Source organism: Ammodytes marinus (assembly GCF_949987685.1).
Source record: "Ammodytes marinus genome assembly, chromosome: 7".
NCBI classification, from domain to species: domain Eukaryota; kingdom Metazoa; phylum Chordata; class Actinopteri; order Uranoscopiformes; family Ammodytidae; genus Ammodytes; species Ammodytes marinus.
Window position 1 is genome coordinate 32,161,597 of NC_137211.1, and position 23,022 is coordinate 32,184,618.

The 23,022-nt window shown below is 41.7% G+C and overlaps 1 protein-coding gene across 6 annotated transcripts in view; it reads left to right on the top strand.

Moving 5' to 3' along the window:
* The window catches only part of dennd2c (DENN/MADD domain containing 2C), a 70,402-nt gene that overhangs the window by 42,568 nt on the left and 4,812 nt on the right, over nucleotides 1-23,022 (top strand). For 3 of the 6 annotated variants that reach the window (XM_080031306.1, XM_080031308.1, XM_080031307.1), the window contains exons 10-17: nucleotides 7,029-7,098; nucleotides 7,769-7,846; nucleotides 10,740-10,880; nucleotides 11,654-11,802; nucleotides 13,186-13,408; nucleotides 13,973-14,014; nucleotides 14,648-14,756; nucleotides 20,374-20,613. In XM_080031306.1, the coding sequence (XP_079887432.1) occupies nucleotides 7,029-7,098; nucleotides 7,769-7,846; nucleotides 10,740-10,880; nucleotides 11,654-11,802; nucleotides 13,186-13,408; nucleotides 13,973-14,014; nucleotides 14,648-14,756; nucleotides 20,374-20,613 (1,052 nt within the window). Of the gene's footprint in view, nucleotides 1-7,028; nucleotides 7,099-7,768; nucleotides 7,847-10,739; nucleotides 10,881-11,653; nucleotides 11,803-13,185; nucleotides 13,411-13,972; nucleotides 14,015-14,647; nucleotides 14,757-20,373; nucleotides 20,614-23,022 lie in introns of those variants that run through there. The other 3 variants (XM_080031309.1, XM_080031310.1, XM_080031311.1) reach the window with 2 other exon arrangements.

The following is a 23,022-nucleotide window of genomic DNA, read 5'->3' on the forward strand; positions in this document are numbered from 1 at the left end:
ACAGCACTTCCAGACCTTCTGTACAAATGAAATGAAGTACGATGGTCTGGTTGGACCAGGCTATAGTTTCTCTATGCTCTACCTTTTTATATCTGACATTAAAGCCACTACGAGTAACTTTTAAATATCTTTAAAACAGCCTCATGTTTCCTCTGATAATCATAAATTACCTTTAACAGCAAACGAGACCATCAGTGCAAAGAAAGACATTTTTATATAGTTTTTATTACTGCATTTGGACTGGTTGCACACCCAGTCCGATTTTCGGTTTGCGCATGCAGGCTCTATGGTCACATATTCGTATTGGTCGCAGATTTCAGTGTAGCGCAGCAACGCGATTTGAGAAGTCTATCCCTCCAGGTGAGGCAAGGGGAGCGGGAGCCTTGTTTGAGACAGTTATTTGTCGTCATAATGACTGATAACAGGGCTGAACCATCAAAGAAAAAAAGAAAATGCAATGAAGAAAAGCTAAAAGGGAGAGCAGTGTTTCCCTTCAGAATTTTTTTCAGCAGCAGTGGTGTGGTCCCCCGAACCCTCTAGGGGGGTCCGGGGGCATGGTCCCCCGGCCGAAAGTTTTTTGTACCCTTTACATTTGAATGCATGAATCTGGTGCACTTTGAGAGGAGAATATGCACTTAAATCCCATTCAAGGAGTCTTGTGTATTACTATAGATAGGATAATTGATGCTGACTCTTAAACAAGTTTAACCCTAGCCCCTAAGCTATTTTTGAGATGTTTTGGTTCGCCTGGATTTATTCTCTTATTAAGCTTGCATTCATCACCCCTTTAACGCACAGCAGTCAAACATTTTGTCCTGTTTGAACATCATTTATTTGGGCCACAACCTGGACTATAAGAATGTGTGCTGCAGAGATGTCGTTTGAATGTAGGAAATATCAATTAGACCAAGGGTGTCAAACTCATTTTCACAAAGGGCCACTCTACGATATGATAATCACACTAAGGGCCAGACATGTAGTTTACCGACATGCCTTCTTTTTAATCCAAAACGTAAAAACAACATACCTATGAATATATTGTAAACCAACCTGCACACAGGGCAAATAGGCTAGGTTTTGTTTCAACATTTGGGGGTACAAATTATAGGTGGGGGGTATGTGGGCACCCCCCAGAAAATTTTGAACTTAACACTTAATTTCCTGCATTCTGGTGAATAAAAATCAACCGATCTGTGCCTTTTCTATAATCAATTTAGTGGAAATGTATTTTTTTTTTCTGTGAAGGAGAAGACAACATTCAGGTTAATTGAGAAAGCTATTATGGAATATAATTTTTTTTAGGAATCATGACCCAGCACCGGTGTAAACTATTTATGACAGTTTACATTGGTAATGAAAAAAGCCACCACTGGAAACAAAAGGGAGCAACTAGCTAACGTTAGCTACATAACACATAACCAGATAATGTTTGAATTCATCCTTAGACACTATGCTATTTAGCCACATAGATTGGCCTATTTAAAGCCCTTTAGAAAACTGACATCTTTTTCATTGATGCAAGTTCATCAATTCATGGCTTAAAATCCTGAGCTGTAGAAGTTTCAGCAGACATTCCTAGCGGTAAGCTGCGCGAGTGTCCACCCGTTGGGAGCGTGGGCGACGTGCGGATATGAGACAGGCTCCGCATGCAAAAAAAAAACATTTTTAATTAATTTATTTAAACCTAAATTAATATGCAAATTATTTTTATAGCAGCGGCGGGAAAGATATAGCAGCGGCGGCGCGCCTAACTGTCGTCTCTCGTTCATTCGCTTTCTGTGAGGACACAGAATCTTTCAGCTCCGTGCGAGTAGTTAGTGAACCTGCATCAACTCATTGCAATCAGGTGTGTGTATTACTGACTGGCATTAGCTGATGCTGTGTCACTAACCACTTTCACCGAGCCGAAAAGAGTCCGTGCCCTCACACTTTCAACACACGGACATGCACTATATTGCGTCCTAATCATTTGACACTCGCACGGCCGGCACACGCTAGAAAACAGCTTTACGACAGCTGGCGTCGTAAAAATACTACCGCTTTTGTCCAAAGGGGCCGCCAACCGACAAAGTTACTCGTAGCCACTTTAAAGGTGAATCAGCGAATGTTTGTTGTCATAATCACTTTTGTCAAAACCAGTGAATATCTCCTCACGATCCGCTATCTGTCCATGCTGTGTGTGATGGAGAGAAATCCAGTGTTAATACACAATTGCCACATGGGCACATCTTTTTCTTAAACCACACAAATAGGCTGAAAGACCAAATTATAGTTTGTCTTCTTGAGTTGGCATAAGAATGTATGTCTACCTTTGTCAATGATGAGCTAGTATAAATATCAGCCTGGTATACTGTTAATACAAACATGAAACCAACTCAAACTTCTGATCAATCTCCTTAGTGTGAGTCAATGACTAAGGTAGACATAAATTATTACTCCAACTCAATAAGACAAACTATCATTTATTAGCGGCTAAAAGATTATAGTTTGTCTTCACACATTCACACACATTTTTTTCCCAAACCACACAGAGGGACTACCATGTAGCCCCTCTGATGGTTTAAGACAATGGCCCTCATTTATCAAACTTGCGTGGAAACTGGTGCAGATTCTGGCGCAAATACCTCCCTACGCCAGGTATCGCGTGGGATTTATCAAACAGTCGTATCTCGCCAATCTCGGCGTACGCCAGGCCATTATTGATAAATGCGGCGGCTGAAAACAATCGTATCACGCCCCTATATTTTTCTCAGTTTAGAGGCCTCGTCCAGAGGTTTTACGACATGGATATGCGCATTACGGCACAGAAGAGGAACTTCTCTGAAGTAGAAATTGACAAAATAACAGCGAAAGAAGAAAAAAAAAGAGTTTCATTTCGGAGCATTACAAGTGGCATCAAAGAACGACAGAAGGCAGCAGTTAAGAAGGAAATAACTGCTGCGGTCAACAGCGTTGGTGTTGACAACAAACGATCTCCAGCGCTCAAATGCTATAAAACAGCATATACAATTATATGTCGCCATTTCTTTACATAGATGAAGAAAAAGTGGTCTGACTCAAAAATCGCCACTAAAAAAAGCGTGTTGCTGTTCTGAAATGCAACCAACGTGCGGGCATAATATAAGTGGTAGAGGAGAAAAAGACGCACCAACTGTCCGATAATGGTCCCCATAAAAGAAATACACGTCTGCAGAGATTTGAATGATTAAAATGTATTGGTCCTTTTAGATAGCACTACTCAAAAGCGGTTTAAAAACTAAAAATAACACATTTTGCATTTTACTGTATGACAGCATGCGCTTGGCAAGAGTGGTCAGCCCGGCCGTCAGCTGCACAAGCCGACCCGGCAACGATCAGCTGTGAGAGCGCCCACTGTCCTGCTGAGCTGCTCCACTAGCAGATCGGAAAAACGTGCCGGTTAACGGTGGAAATAAATCGCTCGCTTAAGCGATCAATGACACATTAAAAGAGGAACTAACATCTAAAAAGTCAAATAAGTCATATAAATAAAATGTTAAGTTGAATGTTGTGCCGTGTATTTTTTATCATAAAGAGCAGTGTAGGCCTACTACATATTTAATACTTAGGCTAACATTTTGAATGAATGCAGCCCCCGTGCCTCAGTGTCCCCCCAGCTGCTCCAAGTCGAAGATAAAGCCCTTACGCAGTCCCATGCAGCGCTCCTAAGTGGCCGGTGTGTGCACTATTGAATTTTTCATTTTCATTTAACTTTTATTTATCCTCGAGAGACCAATTGAGGGGTGACCCTCATTTTCAATGACGTCGAGTCAAAACAAATTCAAAACAACAATACAAACAAAATATTCAATGCAAAAACATCAAATACACAACAAGTGAAGAGAAGAAAAAAACAAAACGATTGAAACATTTACAGAGTGGGGAAGAGTGGCAGCAATTAAAAGGCATACAGTACAATATAGTCTAATTAAAACAGTTACAAGTAGAGTTTGGCAGATCCAAGATAGTCTGTTTAAATTGGCCAAAGGATATGAATGTATTTAGTTTAATTTTTAGCTGTAAGTTGTTCCAGGAGTCAGGTGCACTGAAGCTAAAAGCTGTCTTTCCCAGCTCAGACCGGGCTTGTGGGACATAAAGCATAAGCATGTCAGTGGAGCGGGTCTGATAAAGCCCATCTGAAACAAGCAGCATTTCTGTTAAATAACGAGGAAGCTTCCCAGTCAAGGCTTTGTAAATAAAAACATGCCAATGTGCATCACGTCTCTCTTTAAGGGAGGGCCACCCAACCTTCTCATATAAAAGACAATGGTGTGTGTCATAAGCATCTCCTGTGATGAACCTTAAAGCAGAGTGAAAAACTGAGTCTAGGAGTTTTAGACATGAATGTGATGCATGCCGGTAGACCACATCACCGTAATCAAGGACAGACATAAAAATCAGCTCTCCTACTCAGTTGCACACCATAAGCTGCACAATTTTAAGTGATTAATATCTTTATTTCGGTCTGAGCAAACACTGCATTTGTATTACCTTCTAATAATTGTCCAACAAAGTCATCGGCTACCCGGCACAGCCTGCACTGCGAGTCCATGCTGTTTACAAACTTGCGTACAAGAGCTGAGAGCTGGCGTGGGATTTGAGCGTATCCTACGCTCACGTCCATATTGATAAATGCTGAGATTTGCGTGGAAATATACAGTATCTCACAAAAGTGAGTACACCCCTCACATTTCTTCAAATATTTCATTATATCTTTTCATGGGACAACACTGAATAAATGACACTTTGATACAATGTAAAGTAGCGTGTGTACAGCTTATATAACAGTGTAAATTTACTGTCCCCTCAAAATAACTCGACACACAGCCATTAATGTCTAAACTGCCGGTTCCAAAAGTGAGTACACCCCTGAGTTAAAATGTCCAAATTGGGCCCAAAGTGTCAATATTTTGTGTGGCCACCATTATTTTCCAGCACTACCTTAACCCTCATGGGCATGGAGTTCACCAGAGCTTCACAGGTTGCCACTGGAATCCTCTTCCACTCATTCATGACAACATCATGGAGCTGGTGGATACTGGAGACCTTGCGCTCCTCCATCTCCTGTTTTCAGAAGCCCCAAAAATGCTCAATAGGGTTTAGGTCTGGGGACATGCTTGGCCAGTCCATAACCTTTACCCTGAGCTTCTTTAGCAAGGCAGTGGTCGTCTTGGAGGTGTGTTTGGGGTCATTATCATGTTGCAGTACTGCCCTGCGGCCCAGTTTATGAAGGGAGGGGATCATGTTCTGCTTCAGTATGTCACAGTACATGTTAGCATTCAATGAACTGTAGTTCCCCACTGCTGGCAGCACTCATGCAGCCCCAGACCATGACACTCCAACCACCATGCTTGACTATAGGCAAGACACACTTGTCTTTGTACTCCTCACCTGGTTGCCACCACACACACTTGACACCATCTGAACCAAATAAGTTTATCTTGGTCTCATCAGACCACAGGACATGGTTGCAGTGATCCATGTCCGTAGTCTGCTTGTCTTCAGCAAACTGTTTGTGGGCTTTCTTTTGCATCATCTTTAGAAAAGGCTTCCTTCTGGGACGACAGCCATGCAGACCAGTATGATGCAGAGTGCGGCGTATGGTCTGAGCATTGACAGGTTGACCCCCAACCCCTTCAAGACCTGCAGCAATGCTGGCAGTATTCATATGTCTATTTTCCAAAGCCAACCTCTTGGTATGACGCTGAAAACGTGCACTCAACCTTCTTAAACTGGGCCGCAGGGCAGTATTGCAACATGATAATGACCCTAAACACACCTCCAAGACGACCACTGCCTTGCTAAAGAAGCTCAGGGTAAAGGTTATGGACTGGCCAAGCATGTCTCCAGCCATAAACCCTATTGAGCATCTTTGGGGCTTCTGAAAACGGGAGATGGAGGAGCGCAAGGTCTCTAATATCGACCAACTCCATGATGTTGTCATGAATGAGTGGAAGAGGATTCCAGTGGCAACCTGTGAAGCTCTGGTGAACTCCATGCCCATGAGGGTTAAGGTAGTGCTGGAAAATAATGGTGGCCACACAAAATATTGACACTTTGGGCCCAATTTGGACATTTTAACTCAGGGGTGTACTCACTTTTGTTGCCTTCAGTTTAGACATTAATGGCTGTGTGTCGAGTTATTTTGAGGTGACAGTAAATTTACACTGCTATACAAGCTGTACACTGACTACTTTACATTATATCAAAGTGTCATTTCTTCAGTGTTGTCCCATGGAAAGATATAAAGAAATATTTGAAGAAATGTGAGGGGTGTACTCACTTTTGTGAGATACTGTACGTACACCCATTTTTCTGGTCTACGCACGGTTGATAAATGAGGGCCAATGTGCCCATGTGGCAAATGAGAATATGGATCAATAAGCAGGAAACAAATATATCATGATTAGTCGACCATAGGCAAGATTCTACCAATCAGATTCAACTATGTACATTTTTAGTCGAGGACAGCCCTACTACACATTATGTAACTGATGAATGGTTTACACTTTAGATTAGGGGGATGCAGAAAGGTTTGTAAATGACTTATTAATAATTAATAATTTACCATTGATTTTTAATGAGAATTTCATGATTTATTAAAAGCTTTATAGATGACTTCCAACACATTTGTGAGAACTTAATAATCATCTTCAAAGATATATATTACTGTTTGTGAATTATTTGTTCATCATTAACTAGTGACTTATATATGACTTGTGAATTACTTATATATGAACATTATAAAAATGTTGTGAGAAAATATTCACTGATTTTGAGTGATCTCCAGAATCACTGACTCCACCTTTACTAAACCTTTTTCATGGGCAGGGACCGGGAGTTTCTTTTTTTGATGTTATTGCCTTAACATAATTTGAATCTTCTTTTTCTGTTTTTATTTAAGGATTTATGGAGATTTTTGTTTAAAAAAAACATGGCTTTTACATGTTTTTATGCAGTAAACAGTCCAATCATTTAAATCTCCTTGTCTATTAATGTTGTGTTTACAGTGAGACCTTCTCTTTTGTCCTGACTGGAGAGGATGGCAGCCGCTGGTTTTGTTACTGCCGTAAGATCTTGGTGAGTGTTGGTGTGTGTGTGTGTGTGTGTGTGTGTGTGTGTGTGTGTGTGTGTGTGTGTGTGTGTGTGTGTGTGTGTGTGTGTGTGTGTGTGTGTGTGTGTGTGTGTGTGTGTGTGTGTGTGTGTGTGTGTGTGTGTGTGTGTGTGTGTGTGTGTGTGTGTGTGTGTGTGTGTCCGTCTGAATCACTGTGTGAGTGTGTGTGCGCGTGAAATGTTAGCCCACCATTTGCTAACTGAACAACAATCCCCCTTATCTTGCCTCACTAGGAGAACCGCTTCCTTTTCAAAGCACACAACACTTTTGAGGTTGAAATAGTGATCAATCTTTCTATCTGGTCTATTTGTATTAATGTGGAGATACAGTGGATGTGTTGTTAAGCACTTTTTAACTATGCTTTCTTCAGTTGATCTTTAAAATAAACTGTAGAGTTTTATGTTTTGTTTTATTAGCAGATAAGCTCATAATTTGGATCATACATTTGAATATTTAGACTTTAGACTCCTGATTGTTGTTGGAGTCTACAAATGTGTAATTCAAACACTACTAAACACATTAAAAGGCTGTTCTGGTCCTGATTGGACTCTGGTTAGTTAAATGGGTTAACTTTAGTGTTTTTGTCATGGCTATCTCTGTTGTTAAATACAATCTGAAACCCTGTGTGTCTTTAAGCCTGGTGGAAAAGGGAAGAGGCTTCCTGAGGTGCACTGTATTGTCAGCAAGCTGGGCTGTTTCAACCTGTTTGCAAAGGTAAGACTACTACACACTGTCTGCTGTCTTCTTCCTGCTGATGGAAGCCTTTATGGCGAGATGAAAGGATGCATTTAATAGTTAAGTCATTTCAGTGTTAATCCTCTTGAAGTGTGTCAAAGGTTCTGGCTTCAAAGTCCTTGTATGTATAAGAATAGAACGAGGAAACCCTTAGATTGCTCTGACTGATCAGATGAAGAGCAAATGTGTGTTTTACAATTATCTGCTGTATGAAAACAAAAAGTCCAGGCAGGCTATCTGTCATTTTAGAGTAAAGAACAGTGGAATCCCTAAAGTCCTTGTAAGTTCTAAAGAGCTGGATAGAAAGCAGAGGATCTGTAACCTTACTGTTGATCATTGTTGTGGAGACCAACAGCATGTCCTGTTTGAATGTAAGAATCTAAATGGAATGACTTATAGAAAAACAATAAGAGTACATTAATTAACTGTTACTTAATGCTTAGTGAATGCATTAACTACACATTAACTAACCGTTAATAACTACTTAGTTAATGAGTAATAAGTAATTAACTGAGCATTAGCTAAATTTTATGCTAAAGTAAGCATTAGTTAACTTAGCATTAACTGACCGTTAATAACTAAGCCCTAATAGTTAGTTAATGCTTAATAGGCATTACCTATGCATTTATACCATGAACTAAGCATTAACTTATAGTTAAAGGTTCAGTAAGCGGAATGGTCAGTTTAGCTAACTTCCTGTCACTGACTGCAGTTAGCAGTCCCCCTCCCTCGTCCCTACGTCACCACATTAATGCACTGCGGTCTTCAAGCAGCGAGTTATCTAGCGTCATCTCAGGGTGTATTCACACATGCCGTGTTTAGTTCGGTTGAAACGAACTCAGGTGCACTTCCGCCTTTGGTGCGCATCTTTCAGACATGTGGGAATACAGCAATCGCACTCGGGGGCGGACCAAACAAGCGCTCCGAGACCCAGCTGAAGAGGTGGTCTCGGTGCGTTTCCAAACGCACTCTGCTGCAGTTCGTTTGTGGTGTGAATTTGTCCGTACTCGATCCGACCCAAATGCAGCAAGCACTGTGCCTTTTCTTTTTTAATAAATTGCCGTTAGCTTCACATTGTGGGAAAGTGTTATTGTCGCCATTGTTAGGACGATAAGTTGTGGTTTGACCGGGAGCCCAGAACAATATATTACATTTGCTCGAGAGGACGCGTAAAAATGCTGAATGTGTTCAGCGATCAGATGAAGGAGAGGGGAGCGTCTCCCACACAGTGCCAACAGGTTCACGCTGCGCAAGAAGTGTGTGTTTTTATTTTGCTTCCCATGAACGGGACCGTCAATACTATCCCTGTGTCAGTTTGGAGCTGAACTGCGCCGAACTGACACCCAGCTGATACACAGCTTAATAAACTGAGTGTGGCATGAGCCTATTCTTCTCGCGAGCCGCACGTCCAGCAGCAAAAATACAGTAAAAATTATGTTTCACATCGTAGACTACAAGCCACAGAACGTGTCATTGTCATAGGGCCTTGTATTATAACCACATGAAACAACAATAATTTGATTTTTTTCTTCTTTATTTATAGGCTAGATGTAGGCCTTTTTATTATTTTTAACCCCATATTATATCAATGATATATTTCGCAGTTTTTACTTCGTTCTTCCTGCTTCTCTCCACCCCAGAATGTCTGTCCAATGAATGAATGACCTCAGATCACGTGTGGTTTTGCTTCGTAATGCTGGTTCACTTGCAAAAGGGGCAATATGAAAGTGGACCACACAAAAAAAAAAAATCTAAACTCTATTTGGTCTGGACCAAAGCAAGTGAACTAGCGGACTTTCACTGTGTGAATACACCCTCAGATAAGTAAGTGTGATAAAACATGATAAAAACCATCAAAACAGACATTGGGAAGGATTTTTACCTGCTCTGCCATTGTAGGCGCATAAATATTCACCGATCTGTCGCTCTGCGCGTGCACCGGCAGTGAGACGGGTGCAGGTTTGTAGCGTTCTCTCTTCTGATTGGATATCAGTTTCGGGATCCCCGAAAAGTTTATTTGCCGATCACATGCAGCGCGGGTGACTGAGAGATCGGCTTTATGAAACGCGCACACTATATACTGTAAGTGATCACTGTATGAATAAAAAGCGATTTAACACTTATATTAACATAAATAAATCGCTTACTTCACCTTTAACTAATGTACCCTTATTGTAAAGTGTTAGCGACAAACTGCCCATCTATGTTTCAATTAGTTTTGCTTTTTAGGTCAAAGGTTATTGATATACTAGGTGCCTTCTTGAAAAATATTCTCCTATTGTTAAAATCCTATGAGTTGTATTTTGCCATACGCCATGTTTTTATTTTGTTTTGTTATTATTGTTTGTTTGTGCACCATACCATGGTATTAAGGTCATGAGCTGTGAAGAATATAATGTAATGAAAAAGGAAAAAAACAAAATAAATCATATACTAAACATGTAGTTGTGTCCCATACCTTTCCCAGTTGGTTTAGGAAGCAAACAGTCAGTGTGTGACTGTGGCTGGAAGGGACACTACATTTAGGTGCAGATCTGAATCTTGCCTCTGCTCTATTGTTGGAGGTTTAATTAACAGCTGTTCCCTGAGGACACAAATTTAACAAGTCACCTGTTTTGTCTGTCTCTGTCTGTCTTTTGTCATCTGTCTGTCTGTCTGTCTCTGTCTGTCTGTCTTTGTCATCTGTCTGTCTTTCTCTGTCATCTGTCTGTCTGTCTGTCTTTGTCATCTGTCTGTCTCTGTCATCTGTCTGTCTCTGTCTGTCTTTGTCATCTGTCTGTCTGTCGGTCTCTGTCTGTCTTTGTCATCTGTCTGTCTCTGTCTGTCTTTGTCATCTGTCTGTCTCTGTCTGTCTTTGTCATCTGTCTGTTAGATCTTGGAGGAGGTGGAGAGGCGCAGAGAGATTTCTCCAGCGCTGGTTTACCCTTTCATGCGCAGTGTGATGGAGGCTCCGTTCCCAGCCCCTGGACGCACCGTCACCATCAAGAGCTTCCTGCCTGGATCAGGCAATGAGGTAGGCCTGGAACCAAGAGGAAATGATCATTGGTAGTTTAGTTCCTGCTTAGCACTCATCTCTGCAGAGCGGGGATGACTCCAAATAGGAGGCTATCTGTGTTAGCATACGGGCTGTTTTCAGCCTTAACCTGTTCATGTTAGGACAGCTATATTTAACAACTGTCAACAACAATTAATCAAGTCATTACCCTCCACAGAGTCAAAAATGACCATAAAAATCTGAGGAAATTTAGTTAAATCACTACTTTCATCGGTTTGGTAGCTCTTAGCATGCCAACTCATGTTTCCACTACTGTCCATCTCCAAACAGTCCATTGCCTTGAGCAACATTAACATTAGTGTCTGGTTTTGCTTGACACACAGGTTTCGGGCAATGAAGGTGGAGTCAGCGATTCTGGAGAATGCTTGTTGTCAAAATCACTTTTTGTCAAAAACAGTGAATATCCACTTCATGATCTGCTACCTATGTACATCTGTGTGTGCGCTCAATTTTTTTGGGGGGGTGTTAACATACAGCCTTGGCTCTGTAAACTGTTATGAAAACTAAAGGGCCATTCACAGAGCCTAGGCTGTGCATTAACACTGGATTTTATTTCAGCGCACCCACAATACAGACAGGTAGTGGATCATTAGGAGATATTCACTGATTTTGATAAAAAGCTATTTTGACAACAAGCGTTCTCCATAATCGCTGACTCCACCTTTAACCCAACAGTCAACAACTAGTGTAAAGAAAGTCCAAGTGTTAACACTGTGTTTCCTCTGTGCCAGGTCCTGACTCTGTGTCGGCCGGTGGACTCCAGGCTGGAGCATGTGGACTTTGAGAGTCTGCTGCAGTGTCTCAGTGTGGGCAGACTGCTGCAGGTCTTTGCCTCCATCCTGCTGGAGAGGAGGGTCATCTTCATTGCTGACAAACTCAGGTACTGCTAGCACAGAACACTGCTGAGACACTTACTGTAGTGATTCACACATATGTGTGCCAGCTGCAGTCCATGCTTGATTACATCACACAGGCCCAAGGCTGCTGTTATTTGTGGGTGTGTACCTTGGCCTCAATGCTGTGCTTTGACAGTGTTTATTTGTACTGTTGGATATCCCTTACGGTGTCCCTTTGGGATATGCCCTGACCCAGCCCAAGCTCATAACACAAGGAAACCAATAGTAGAGTATAGTGGGTACCATGTTGTGGAAAGGGCCATTGGATTCTGAAACCATGAGCTGTCAAGGTTCTAGATGGATACAGTGGTTTGATGGTGATGAAGTGGAATATTACCATCTGCACTTATGAACCAGTGCTAAGATTGATCATTAAAAGGTTGCGTTGGGGTCAGCAGAATGGTAAGGCTATTTCTGTGATACGAAGCAGTTATTAGAAAGGCCAAAAGCTGTTGATTGGATATTAGTTGTGCAGGGATTTGGAGAGTAAATTTAGAGAATGAATTGGTATAAAGTTATTAAAAGTAAGCTTTATCAAAGTTAGCTTTTTCGCTGATGAGTCTAAAACTAAGAGCAGTGTGAAACTTACTTGAGCATAATGATGTGAGACTGGGGAGAGGCTTGGTGATGAGTGTGCTTGGTTAAAAGTGCTGAACTTGGCAGAATGTTTCCCAAAGATGAGAGAAATGTATCTCCAGAAAGTGACCAACCAAAAGGAAGTGGGAGAGGTGTTTCACAGCAACGGAGCGTAAAGGGTGGAGTAGTGTCAGCAGAATAGTACATACTGCACCAACAGGATAAGCATGCTTCACAAGACAAGTAATGTTTGCTGAGAGCTTGTACAGTTCAATCTGCAAATGTGCTGGAAAAGTATTATAATCATGGAGCTATGATTGTTGTGTGTCATATAATGTGTGTGAGAAGTCTTTTGGTTCCCGCGTTCCAATTAGATTTTTTTTCAACTAATCTACATACTACAGCTGATCATCAAACGTACGTAGTATGCATGCAGTATGCTACAATTGGGACATTCTTTTACTTTATTTATTTCATCATAAGATTGTGCCTTAAACTGACCTCTCGCTTATACTGTATATCCGCTGCATTGCTGGTTGTTTTCACTCAGAGGCTCTGTCGATGGGATGTAACTTCCGCTGTGCAGTGGATTCTAGCATTCTAGCATGCTGATTTACACACTTAAAGTTATGAACAGATGTAGTAGAGCACCTGGATATTTTTAGCATGCTGCATGTGACCACAGGTATTGTGACATCCTAAATCTTTTTCTACCAAACTAAATAGCTGGGAAGTATGGGCATTGGAACGCAGGCTGTTGTTCATCTTTTCTCTCTCCCTGTCCCCTGCAGTGTGTTGTCTCGGTGTGGCCATGCAGTGCTGGCACTGCTGTACCCCTTCACCTGGCAGCATACCTTTGTCCCTGTGCTACCAGCTAGCATGCTGGACATCAGCTGTTCCCCCACTCCCTTCCTCATCGGGGTGCTGGCTCCCTGCCTGCCTGAGCTGCTGGAGCTGCCCATCGAGGAGGTCACTCACTGTTCTGTTGACGTGTTTGAAAGTCTAGTGACTGCTGTGTGTGTATATTGTACTTTTAGTGCACTCTCTTGGCTTTATATCCACTGCATATTGTGAGGTAAAGGTGGAGTCAGGGATTCTGGAGAACTCTTGTTGTCAAAATCACTTTTTTATCAGTGAATATCTCCCCACGATCCGCTACCTCTGTACTGTATGTGCGCTGAAAAAATGCAGTGCGACTACACAGCCTAGGCTCTGTACACTGGCATCTAAACAAGGTGTATGTAAACAAAGTGGCCAACTGTATCTAGCAACATATCCTTTTACAGAGCCTAGGCTGTGTATTAACACTGTATTTTTTTTCTGAGCATACACAAGATTTACAGGTCGTGAGAAGATATTAACTGATTTTGACAAGGCATTGGACAGGCATTGTCAAAATCACAATGACTGACTGCACCTTTAACCAGTAGGTTTCCACAATAATATACACATACTAGACTACTGTATGAGTAATGCTGGAGAAAGCTCAGGCTCACCTCACCTCTTTACAGTTCTTCTTTTGAAATAGCTAACCTTGCAGTCAGTAACCGTCGTTCTTTCTTCTGCTTGTCTCCCCAGGTGCTTATAGTGGATCTGTGTGCAGACACGTTTGTGGTTCAGGTGTGTAGTAGAAAGGATAGGTGTGGTCGCAGCTCTGCCCACATTTGTCCCATGTTGGCATGCAGAATATTTTGAGCGTGATGGAGAGAAAAATGATGTTACACCCTTGAGCTCTGCAGAAATGAAACAATGTCATGACACACATAGCAGCTGATTGAGAGCTGCTGGTGTGTTAGTCAACAGTAATACTTGTAAATGAAATGAATGATAAACTTGTGTGTTCAGTTTATCTCTGTTGGACTGGGTTCTTTTAGTGAGCGTAATCTCGTTCACCTCACGCTCATTGAACTTCCTTTCCTCAGTATGTAAATAATCGTTTGAAAATGAATAATGACTCAAATAAACAGTGTAGTTTGTATGGCAAGACGCTGTATTATGCCTGTGTAGTCCAGAAGATTGGAAATGAATGATTGTTCAAAAACTTAGACCCTATTTAGAGCTTAGCAGCTTTTGGACATTTAATCAGATGTAAAAATCGATGTATTTTTGTGCATCACAGCAACAAACAAAAAAAAACGATTTAACAAAAGGTTACAGCTCTTAATTCCTTTAGAGTAAATGGAGAGCTGGTGAGATGGTTTGTATGAATGGTGTCATGTTGGCTGTGTTGACCTGTCCCTTGTGTTGTGACAGCTGGGTGATGAAGACTGTATCCTGCCCAGTAAACTTGGGGCAGCACTGCAGCAGATCCTGGAGGAGAGAGAGGACATCCTGAGACAGGAGGAGGCACACACATGTGGAGGTTGGTCCAACACACACCAGCCCCTGCATTCTAAAGCACACTCTCTTTTTACTGTTCTACATACTGCAGCTGATCAAAACAGCTATGCTACAATTGGGGCGTGCTGCTTCGTATTTAATTCATCATAACATTGTGCTTGCCTCTTGCTTATACACTGCCCGGCCAAAAAAAAAGTCACACACTCAAATATCTTGTTGGACCATCCGTTGGCACATATTCGCCCTAAAACATTTTGATAAGCTTTAAATGGCACATAAGGTTGCTGAACCCTGCCAAACAGGCTTGTACAGTAGGCACTAGGCATGATGGGAGCATCACTTCATCCACCTCTCTTCTTACCCTGATGCACCCATCACTCTGGAACAGGGTCAATCTGGTCCGGGGGGATGGAGCTCAGTGGGTAGGGTGGTCGACCCGCAACTGCAGGGTTGGTGGTTCGATCCCCCATCTCCCCGCCACATGTCCAAGTTTCCCTGGGCAAAGAGACATGTCTCCTGATAGTTATAGGGCCCTATGAAATCCGTTTTATTTTTTTCCAAATTCCGTTAAATTTTTTCACAAATTCCGTTTTTTCCGTTTTAATCTCATGACTTCCGTTTTTTGACAATAAACACTCATTTAATCATCAAAACGAGTGTCTAATTAATGCGAACAAATAATATTCTAACAATTTAATCAGATATAAGACTACATTTAAAATACATCACAACATTGCACTGTTTTTAGTGCTTCAAATAAAAACAACTAAGCTACATGACTGTAAAATTAAAGAACAGATTTGTTGGGTATAACAGAAAATAAAGCCATTCATTTTGTCCTTCAAGTAAAACATTAAATCATTTTGCATAAATAATAAAGTCCTTATAAACTTTTCTAGAAGCTGGACTATAGAGTGAATATTGGACAGGCTTTATAGGTCCATGGCTTTTACATGTGGGACAGCGCTTCACCCAACAGCGGGCAACATCAACCTACAGTCTATTGTGCGACGGAGAGCTAGTTATCATTAGCATCAGCATTAGCCGACATCACGACAACAGCTGAATAATGTAACACATTACACAAGTTACACTACATGAAAACAACGGGCTGTAGAAGCTAGAGTTATAATTGCGTGTTAAGAAACATTGTTGAGACTGGAATTTCGTACCGCAGCGGCCGTTCCATAATACAACACTCCCTTTAGCAATGGCTGAATATAAGACTTCCCTGTGCTGTGTATCTGCGGGAGCGAGTGGCATTAATAACTTCAAAACAGTAAACGTTTAACATGATTACGTGCCTTTAGATGCTTTAATCATATGCTGAATGTATAAACAGACCATATTATTAACAATAAGTTAAGTTATGTACATGCCAGAGTTACGTTTATGGATAAATTAGTAATTAAACATTGAATAGACAGATTTGTTAAAGGGGTTTGGCGCCGTGTGTTACTGTAGCCAGGCTCTACTTTTCACAGCAGTATTTTGATCTTTAGATGTCGCCAAACCAAAATGTCTCCCTAGTTCTGCTTTAATTTCAACCGTGTTGTTTCCCTTTGCCTTAGAAACTGAATTTCACCAAAATAATGGCGGATTCTGTTTTTATTGCCCGATTCCGTGATTCCGTCCGCGTTTTCGTTATCGTGGAAATCATAGGGCCCTATAGTTAGCTTGCACCCTGCGTGGTAGCTGCTGCTGCTATCGGTGTATGAATGTGTGCTAAGTTGTAAGTCACTTTGGATAAAAGCATTTTATACTGATAAGCCCCACTGATGAGTGGTTTTCTTAAGGCTTCACATCTGCATAGTCCATATCGTTTATGTTCTCTTCACATTGTGCCTGTGGAAATGCCCTTAATTTCACTATTAAACATAGACGGGAGTTCTACTGTCTTTATTTTACATTTTGATTCCACCAAATAATTGTATTTATTTTAAGTGATCTCCCATCATGATCATTAAATATTTTTTTCTGACCACATTTCTTCCTCAAAGATGACAGTTCACCACTATTTATCCCGGTTTTAATAATGCGTTGGACAGTTCTTAAGACGATTTTAGTAGTTTCATCTTCTCCTGAGTAGTTGTTTTTGTTTTATGCAGGCCAATCATTTCCCCCCTCTGAAACAGAGTTACATCTTTTCCAAAACCACGTCTTCTGACATGGTTGCCCTTGTGTGGTGTTCATATTGTTGTTACACAGCCAGTGTTCGTGGGTCTGGTGGACCCACTGCATTTTAGGAGGTTTTAATTCAACACAATTAAGATTCAAGATTCAAGATTCAAGATTACTTTATTTTGTCCCGAAGGAGATTTGTCTTAGACGTACAGACTGCTGCATAACACATAACACAACAAGACAGTAGAAAAATAGAATACTATATAGAAAAATACAGTGCCTAGCACACAAGTGCTGACAGTGCAATGATAAAGTGCATACATACATACAGACATACATACATACATATACATACAGATCTACAAATGGCATTCTACTAACGGCCTGAGTTCAACAGAGTAACGGATAGTGGAATGAATGAAAATTTATACCTGTTCAAATATCTTTTCTTGCATTTAACTGGGACTCTGTACCGTCTGCCTGAGGGTAGCAGGTCGTACTCAGAATGTAAGACATGAGAGGGGTCTGCAATTATTTTCCTAGCCTGTCTAAGTACTGTTTCCTCAAATATTGCTTGGAGAGTGGGGTGCTCCCTCACTCCCATCACTTTCAATGCTGTGAGAACCAATCTGTTGATTTGAGTCTTCCACTTCACAGTTAAATTACCAAACCAAACAGAGATTGCATAGCGAATTATACTTTCGATCACCGAACGATAGAAAAGCAGCATCACCTTCCTTTGGACACCAAACACCCTGAGCCTTCGTAAAAAGTGAAGTCGCTGCTGGATCCTAGAGCACACACTATTTACATGAACACTCCAGGATAAGTTATTGTCAATATGCACGCCCAAGTATTTGTACGAATCAACCTGAGCAATGTTAGCATCTTGAATAAGTAACAGAGTGTGGTCCCCCACATGACCTGGGTCAAACATTAAACATTTTATGTTAAAATACTCAACAGATGTTTACTTCATCCTATTTGCAAGAAATATAAACAGCATATATGTTTAATATTTGCCCTTTACCTTTGTTAGATCCCATTTATGAATTAAAGTACCACTCGTTTTTTGTCTGTTTTTGAATAAAATTTAATAAAACAAGAAAAACAATTATAAAAAGATATTAGGGGAATAAATTCAACAAATTTACAAATGAAGCAGGGTTTGTCACAACTTTTGATTTTGATTTATTTGAAATGAATTCCATTCAGGTCAGTTTACACTACAAAACTAATGGGCTGGTTCTAGGGATGGCTGCTGAAGGCTGGTCCTGTGTCTTCGTTTTGGAACTAGCTGATGCTCAATCTCATTCTCTTCTTCAAAGTCACTGTCAGACTCTGAAATTTCAGAAATGTGATCCTCACTGTGAGCTCATCACTGCTTTATGCAAATGATGTGGTTCTGATGACATCATAGGTCTGTGACCTTCAGCTCTCACTGGATTGGTTCACAGCCGAGTGTGAAGCAGTTGGCATGAGGATCAGTACCTCTAAATCTGAGGCGATTCCATAGGTTCTCAGTAGGAAACCTATGGATTGTCTACTCCAGATATGGAATGAGTCCTTACCCCAAGTGAAGGAGTTCAAGTACCTTGGAGTCTTGTTTGCGAGGGAGGGGACAATGGAGCCTGAGTTTGGCCGGAGAATCAGAGCAGTGGGGGCGGTATTACACTTGATTTATCGCAACGTTGTGACATAAAGAGAGCTGAGTTGGAAGGCAAAGCTCTCGATCTACAGATCGATCTTGGTTCCTACTCTCACCTATGGTCATGAGGCTTGGTCATGACCCAAAGAACTAGACCGCAGGTACAAGTGGCCAAAATGGGTTTTCTCAGGAGGGTGTCTGGCGTCTCCATGAGAGATAGGGAGAGAAGCTCAGTCATCCAGAGAGATTTGGAGTACAGATGCTTCTCCTATGTGTAAAAAGGAGCCAGTTGAGGTGGTTGGGGCATCTGGTTAGGATGCCCCCAGGGCGCCTCCCTAGGGAGGTGTTCCCGTCACATCCAGCTGGAAGGAGGCCTCGGGGAAGACCCAGGACTAGGTGGAGAGATTATGGGCCGGTTTCACAGACATGGATTAAGCCTAGTTCTGGACTAAATTGTACTTTCAATGGACAATCTCCATTCAAAATTCCATTTAGTCCAGGACTAGGCTTAATCCATGTCTGTGAAACCGGCCCTATATCTCCACCCTGACCTGGGAACACCTCAGGATCCCCCAGTCAGAGCTGGTTACTGTGGCCTGAGAAGGAGAAGTTTGGGGTCCCCTGCTCGAGCTGCTGGCCCCGAGACCCGACCCCTAATAAGCAGTTTATGATGAGTAATGATCATGAGAGAGTGAGTGATCCTCACATTCTGATACCTCTAACTCTACATCATCTTTAAAAGCTTATCTCTCTTCCAAAACCTACAATTTTCCCACTTTTATTAGCCCTGGGTCCAGTAGACCCGAACATCCTGTATGTTAATATAAATGTGTAGGGGGAGTGTACAGTGCGTGTTGACCAAATTTTTTTTCTGATATATGTTCTTCACAGTAAATGAGCCAAGGCCAATGAATCTCGGGCGACTGTGGCTCAGGTGGTAGAGCGGGTCGGCTGATGATCAAAGGGTTGGAGGTTCGATCCCCGCCCTGCCACCTGTGTCATAGTTGTTGTGTCTTTGGGCAAGACACTTCACCCACCTTGCCTCGTGTGAATGTTGATAGTTAGCCTGCTATCGGTGTATGAATGTGTGTGTGAATGGTAACGTGGGAAAGGAAAACAGGTCTCCCTTGAAAAAGAGTCTTCGGACTCAATGGGATTTACCTGTATAAATAAAGGTTAGATCTCAGTTTGAAATTATAATTTATAGTATAATTTTTCTTTTGATAAAAATTAAAATGGGTCCCACAGACCCGAACACCACACAAGGGTTAAGAAATTGCCAGCTGAAACCTAACATAACAACACACTGCAGTTTTTTTTTTGGCCGGGCAGTGTATATCCGTGGTATTTTGTCATTGTTGTTTTATAAACTTCCGGTGTGCAGTGGCTTGTGGGTCAGAATCTTGAAGAAGCTTGCTGATGTCCACACTAAAGGTTACAAGCGGATGTAGTGGGGCTTCTGGGTTTTTTTCAGCATTCTGCATCTGACATCTAAATAGCCGGGAGGTATGGAGATTAGAACGCAGCCAATGTGTGCCCAATAAGAAAAGCACAACAGTATCTCACATGAAGTTCCTTTTTCTTCATATTCATAGTGATAACATCCTGTTAAGCCTCACATCAGCCTTTTCTTTCATTCATTTTGCTAAATCTATTCGTTGTTTAGATAATGATTTTCAATACATCCATTTGTGCACCTCAATACAATTGTTTCAATATTAAGCCATGAAAGCAGAAGCCTTTAACATGTTCAACACAATTCTGTTGGTTGTCATTTTGTCTGGTATCTAATCTCACTGGTAAAATTGATCTGTTCTGGAGTCTGTTGTTAAACTGTATTTCTCCCTCTGTACCGTGTGTGGTCCAGGTCATTCAGCTGACCTGAGCTCTCTGGTGTCTGAGGGCTTTGTGCGCTTCTTTGTGGAGCTGGTGGGCCACTACCCTCTGCACATGTCTGAGGCCAGGGGGGGCAGGGAGCTGCAGAGGGACAGCTTCAGAAAGGCCCATCCATCCCGTGGAGTCAGGCAGTTCTTGCAGCTCTTCATGGACACTCAGATGTTTGCCGGCTTCATTCAGGACAAAGAGCTGCGCAAGGGAGCAGGAAGAGGTGAGGATGTTGATTTCATATACTCCTCTGTTTGAGCACTGATAGTTCTAAACCTAACTTGGAGAGAGGGATGCAAAGATCCATTATTTTAAGTGACAATAATTATTATTCTACATTTCTTTGTTGGTGGTGATGTTATGTGTAAGGCTAGGAAGCAATGACGGATTACCGCATGGGCAAAGTGGGCACATGTCCAGGGCCCTGGCCAATAGGGGGGCCCTTGATTTTTTTTTTTTATTAAAAAAATTTGACGGGGGTTTCCCCCCCCTGGGAATGGGTCGTAAAAAGTCGGTTTGTTTTATAATCGGGGTCTTGTATTCGGCCGAGACAAGCGCGTGTGCGCTTGGAGAGAGAACGATGTGTCTAGAGAAAAAAAGGCACGGGAAATGGCCATAGAGCTCCACATCCCCACTGAAATCAAAGCCTCGACTCATTATGTTGTTAGTCAACGTGTCAGAGGCACGAATCGACAAAGCGATCGACCTACAGTGGCTTTTCTGCTGTGGCAGTTGTAGTGAGGAGAGTTTGCCAACTGTGCGTTCCCTTTACGCACCAGTACCAGTGTAACGAGCGAGGCGGTTGTTTCACTTTACAGTTAGTCGGCAGTGAGATTGGGGTATCCAGGCTCGGGACATGCAATCAGATCGCGGAGCCTGTCCCCTCGACACCCGTTAACGTGCAGGAATCCCCTGTGATCATTTAGTTTTAAACCACAGAGTGTGTCTGTCTCACTGTGAACGACACCAACACAGCGTTTCACCGGGTGACGCGCTGCTTCGCTCAGACATTGAGTGTAGGCTCCGAGGGGGGCAAGGGTGGGCAAAAAAGCAGGCGCAGAGATCTTACAAAGGCAAAAAAAATCTGCTCGCGCGCTTAGCGCGCGCTCGCATCGTCGGTGTCTCTGCCCCAATCTAACTGTCTAGTAGGCTCCGGCGCAAAGAGTCTCTTTCTCTTGCGCAGCACCAGAGAGACTTTATAGAATTGTATTTCGCTCTATCTCTCTCTTTCTCTCTCTAGGCTGTGCACTGCATTATAATGTGTGTGATTGTGGATTGCACGGTGTGCTAGTGCGTGTATTTGTGTGTTGGTAGGGGTCCATGACTGGTTTGTGTCCAGGGCCCGTGGTCATGTTAATCCATCCTTGCTAGGAAGGCAACACAGCAATTATAATTTTAAAGAGCAAGACATATACACAAATTGACAAATGCATATAGATTTATTTTTATAAATATATCATTTATATTTTAATAAAAATTTTGCGGAGTCACACAAAAATAATCCCTCTCAATGATCACTTCTGCCCCACTATATGTATGTGGTGGTGTGTTTATCTGCACAGTCCTCCTCTCTCTGGCTGTATTAGTAACATTTGTTGGTATTGGTTTGTAACAGGGTATCTGCAGGTTTCAGCATGTCAAATTTAAGACTTTCTAAGACCTTTTTAATACCACCTTGAATGAAATGTAAGACCTAAAACACAATACATATAGGCGATATTTGGGGGGTCCAGCTGTAGGCCTATTACAACCCAAGCAATGAGACTCATTCAAGTTTACTTTGTCTGTTTATTGAACATAAAGTGATACTCATTTATATCAGAAGCTAGGAAGAAAGTAGCCTCTCTCAGGGTATCTGCACATTTTAAGACCTCTAATGAACACCAATACCTTGGCAACATAAATCTACAAACTACACTACAGTATATGCTCTGTAGAGTTTTATTAAGTTTGAATATCAAATATTCAATGCACTTTAGCTAACAACTGCTGTCTAATTACAGAAAATAAAAAATGTTCAGCAGTCTGAATGAAGACAATGTCCCCCCGCATTTACCATCAAATAAATATAAGATCACTGTAAAGGCAACATGAAAACCCATCATTACCACCTTTTCAACCTATTATAGAGCTGTATCAATTGATTGACATTTTCTGATTAATCGAGTCACAAGAACAGTTTAATCAATACAGAAAATGTGTTAGCTGCAGCATGCAGTATTGGAATGAAATACAAAAATCTGGTAATTTATGGGGAAGAATGTCATTCAAATTTTAATTAGCCTACTTATTCAATAAACAACAAACTTAGTCCATTAACTTTATTTTTCAGAACTTTTGGCAGAAACTATTTAAAAATTGGTTCCACAGGTGAATGTTTTTGCAAAATCGGGAAATAGGCTACTGTAAAGTAGGCATAGCATACTGTATACAGGTTTGCATAACTGGGGGATGCCCACGGGACCTGCGGTAATTTGCAAAATGTTTTCTTTTCTTCATATTGTTGCAGGCAGCCAGGTTAATAAACTGCGGGTATTAGGGTTGTACCGAATGGTAATGGAAATGTAGGCTACTGTCTGCGATTGACGGGACGATCGGCAATAGTTCCGAACTAGCCGTCAGAGAGCGAGGG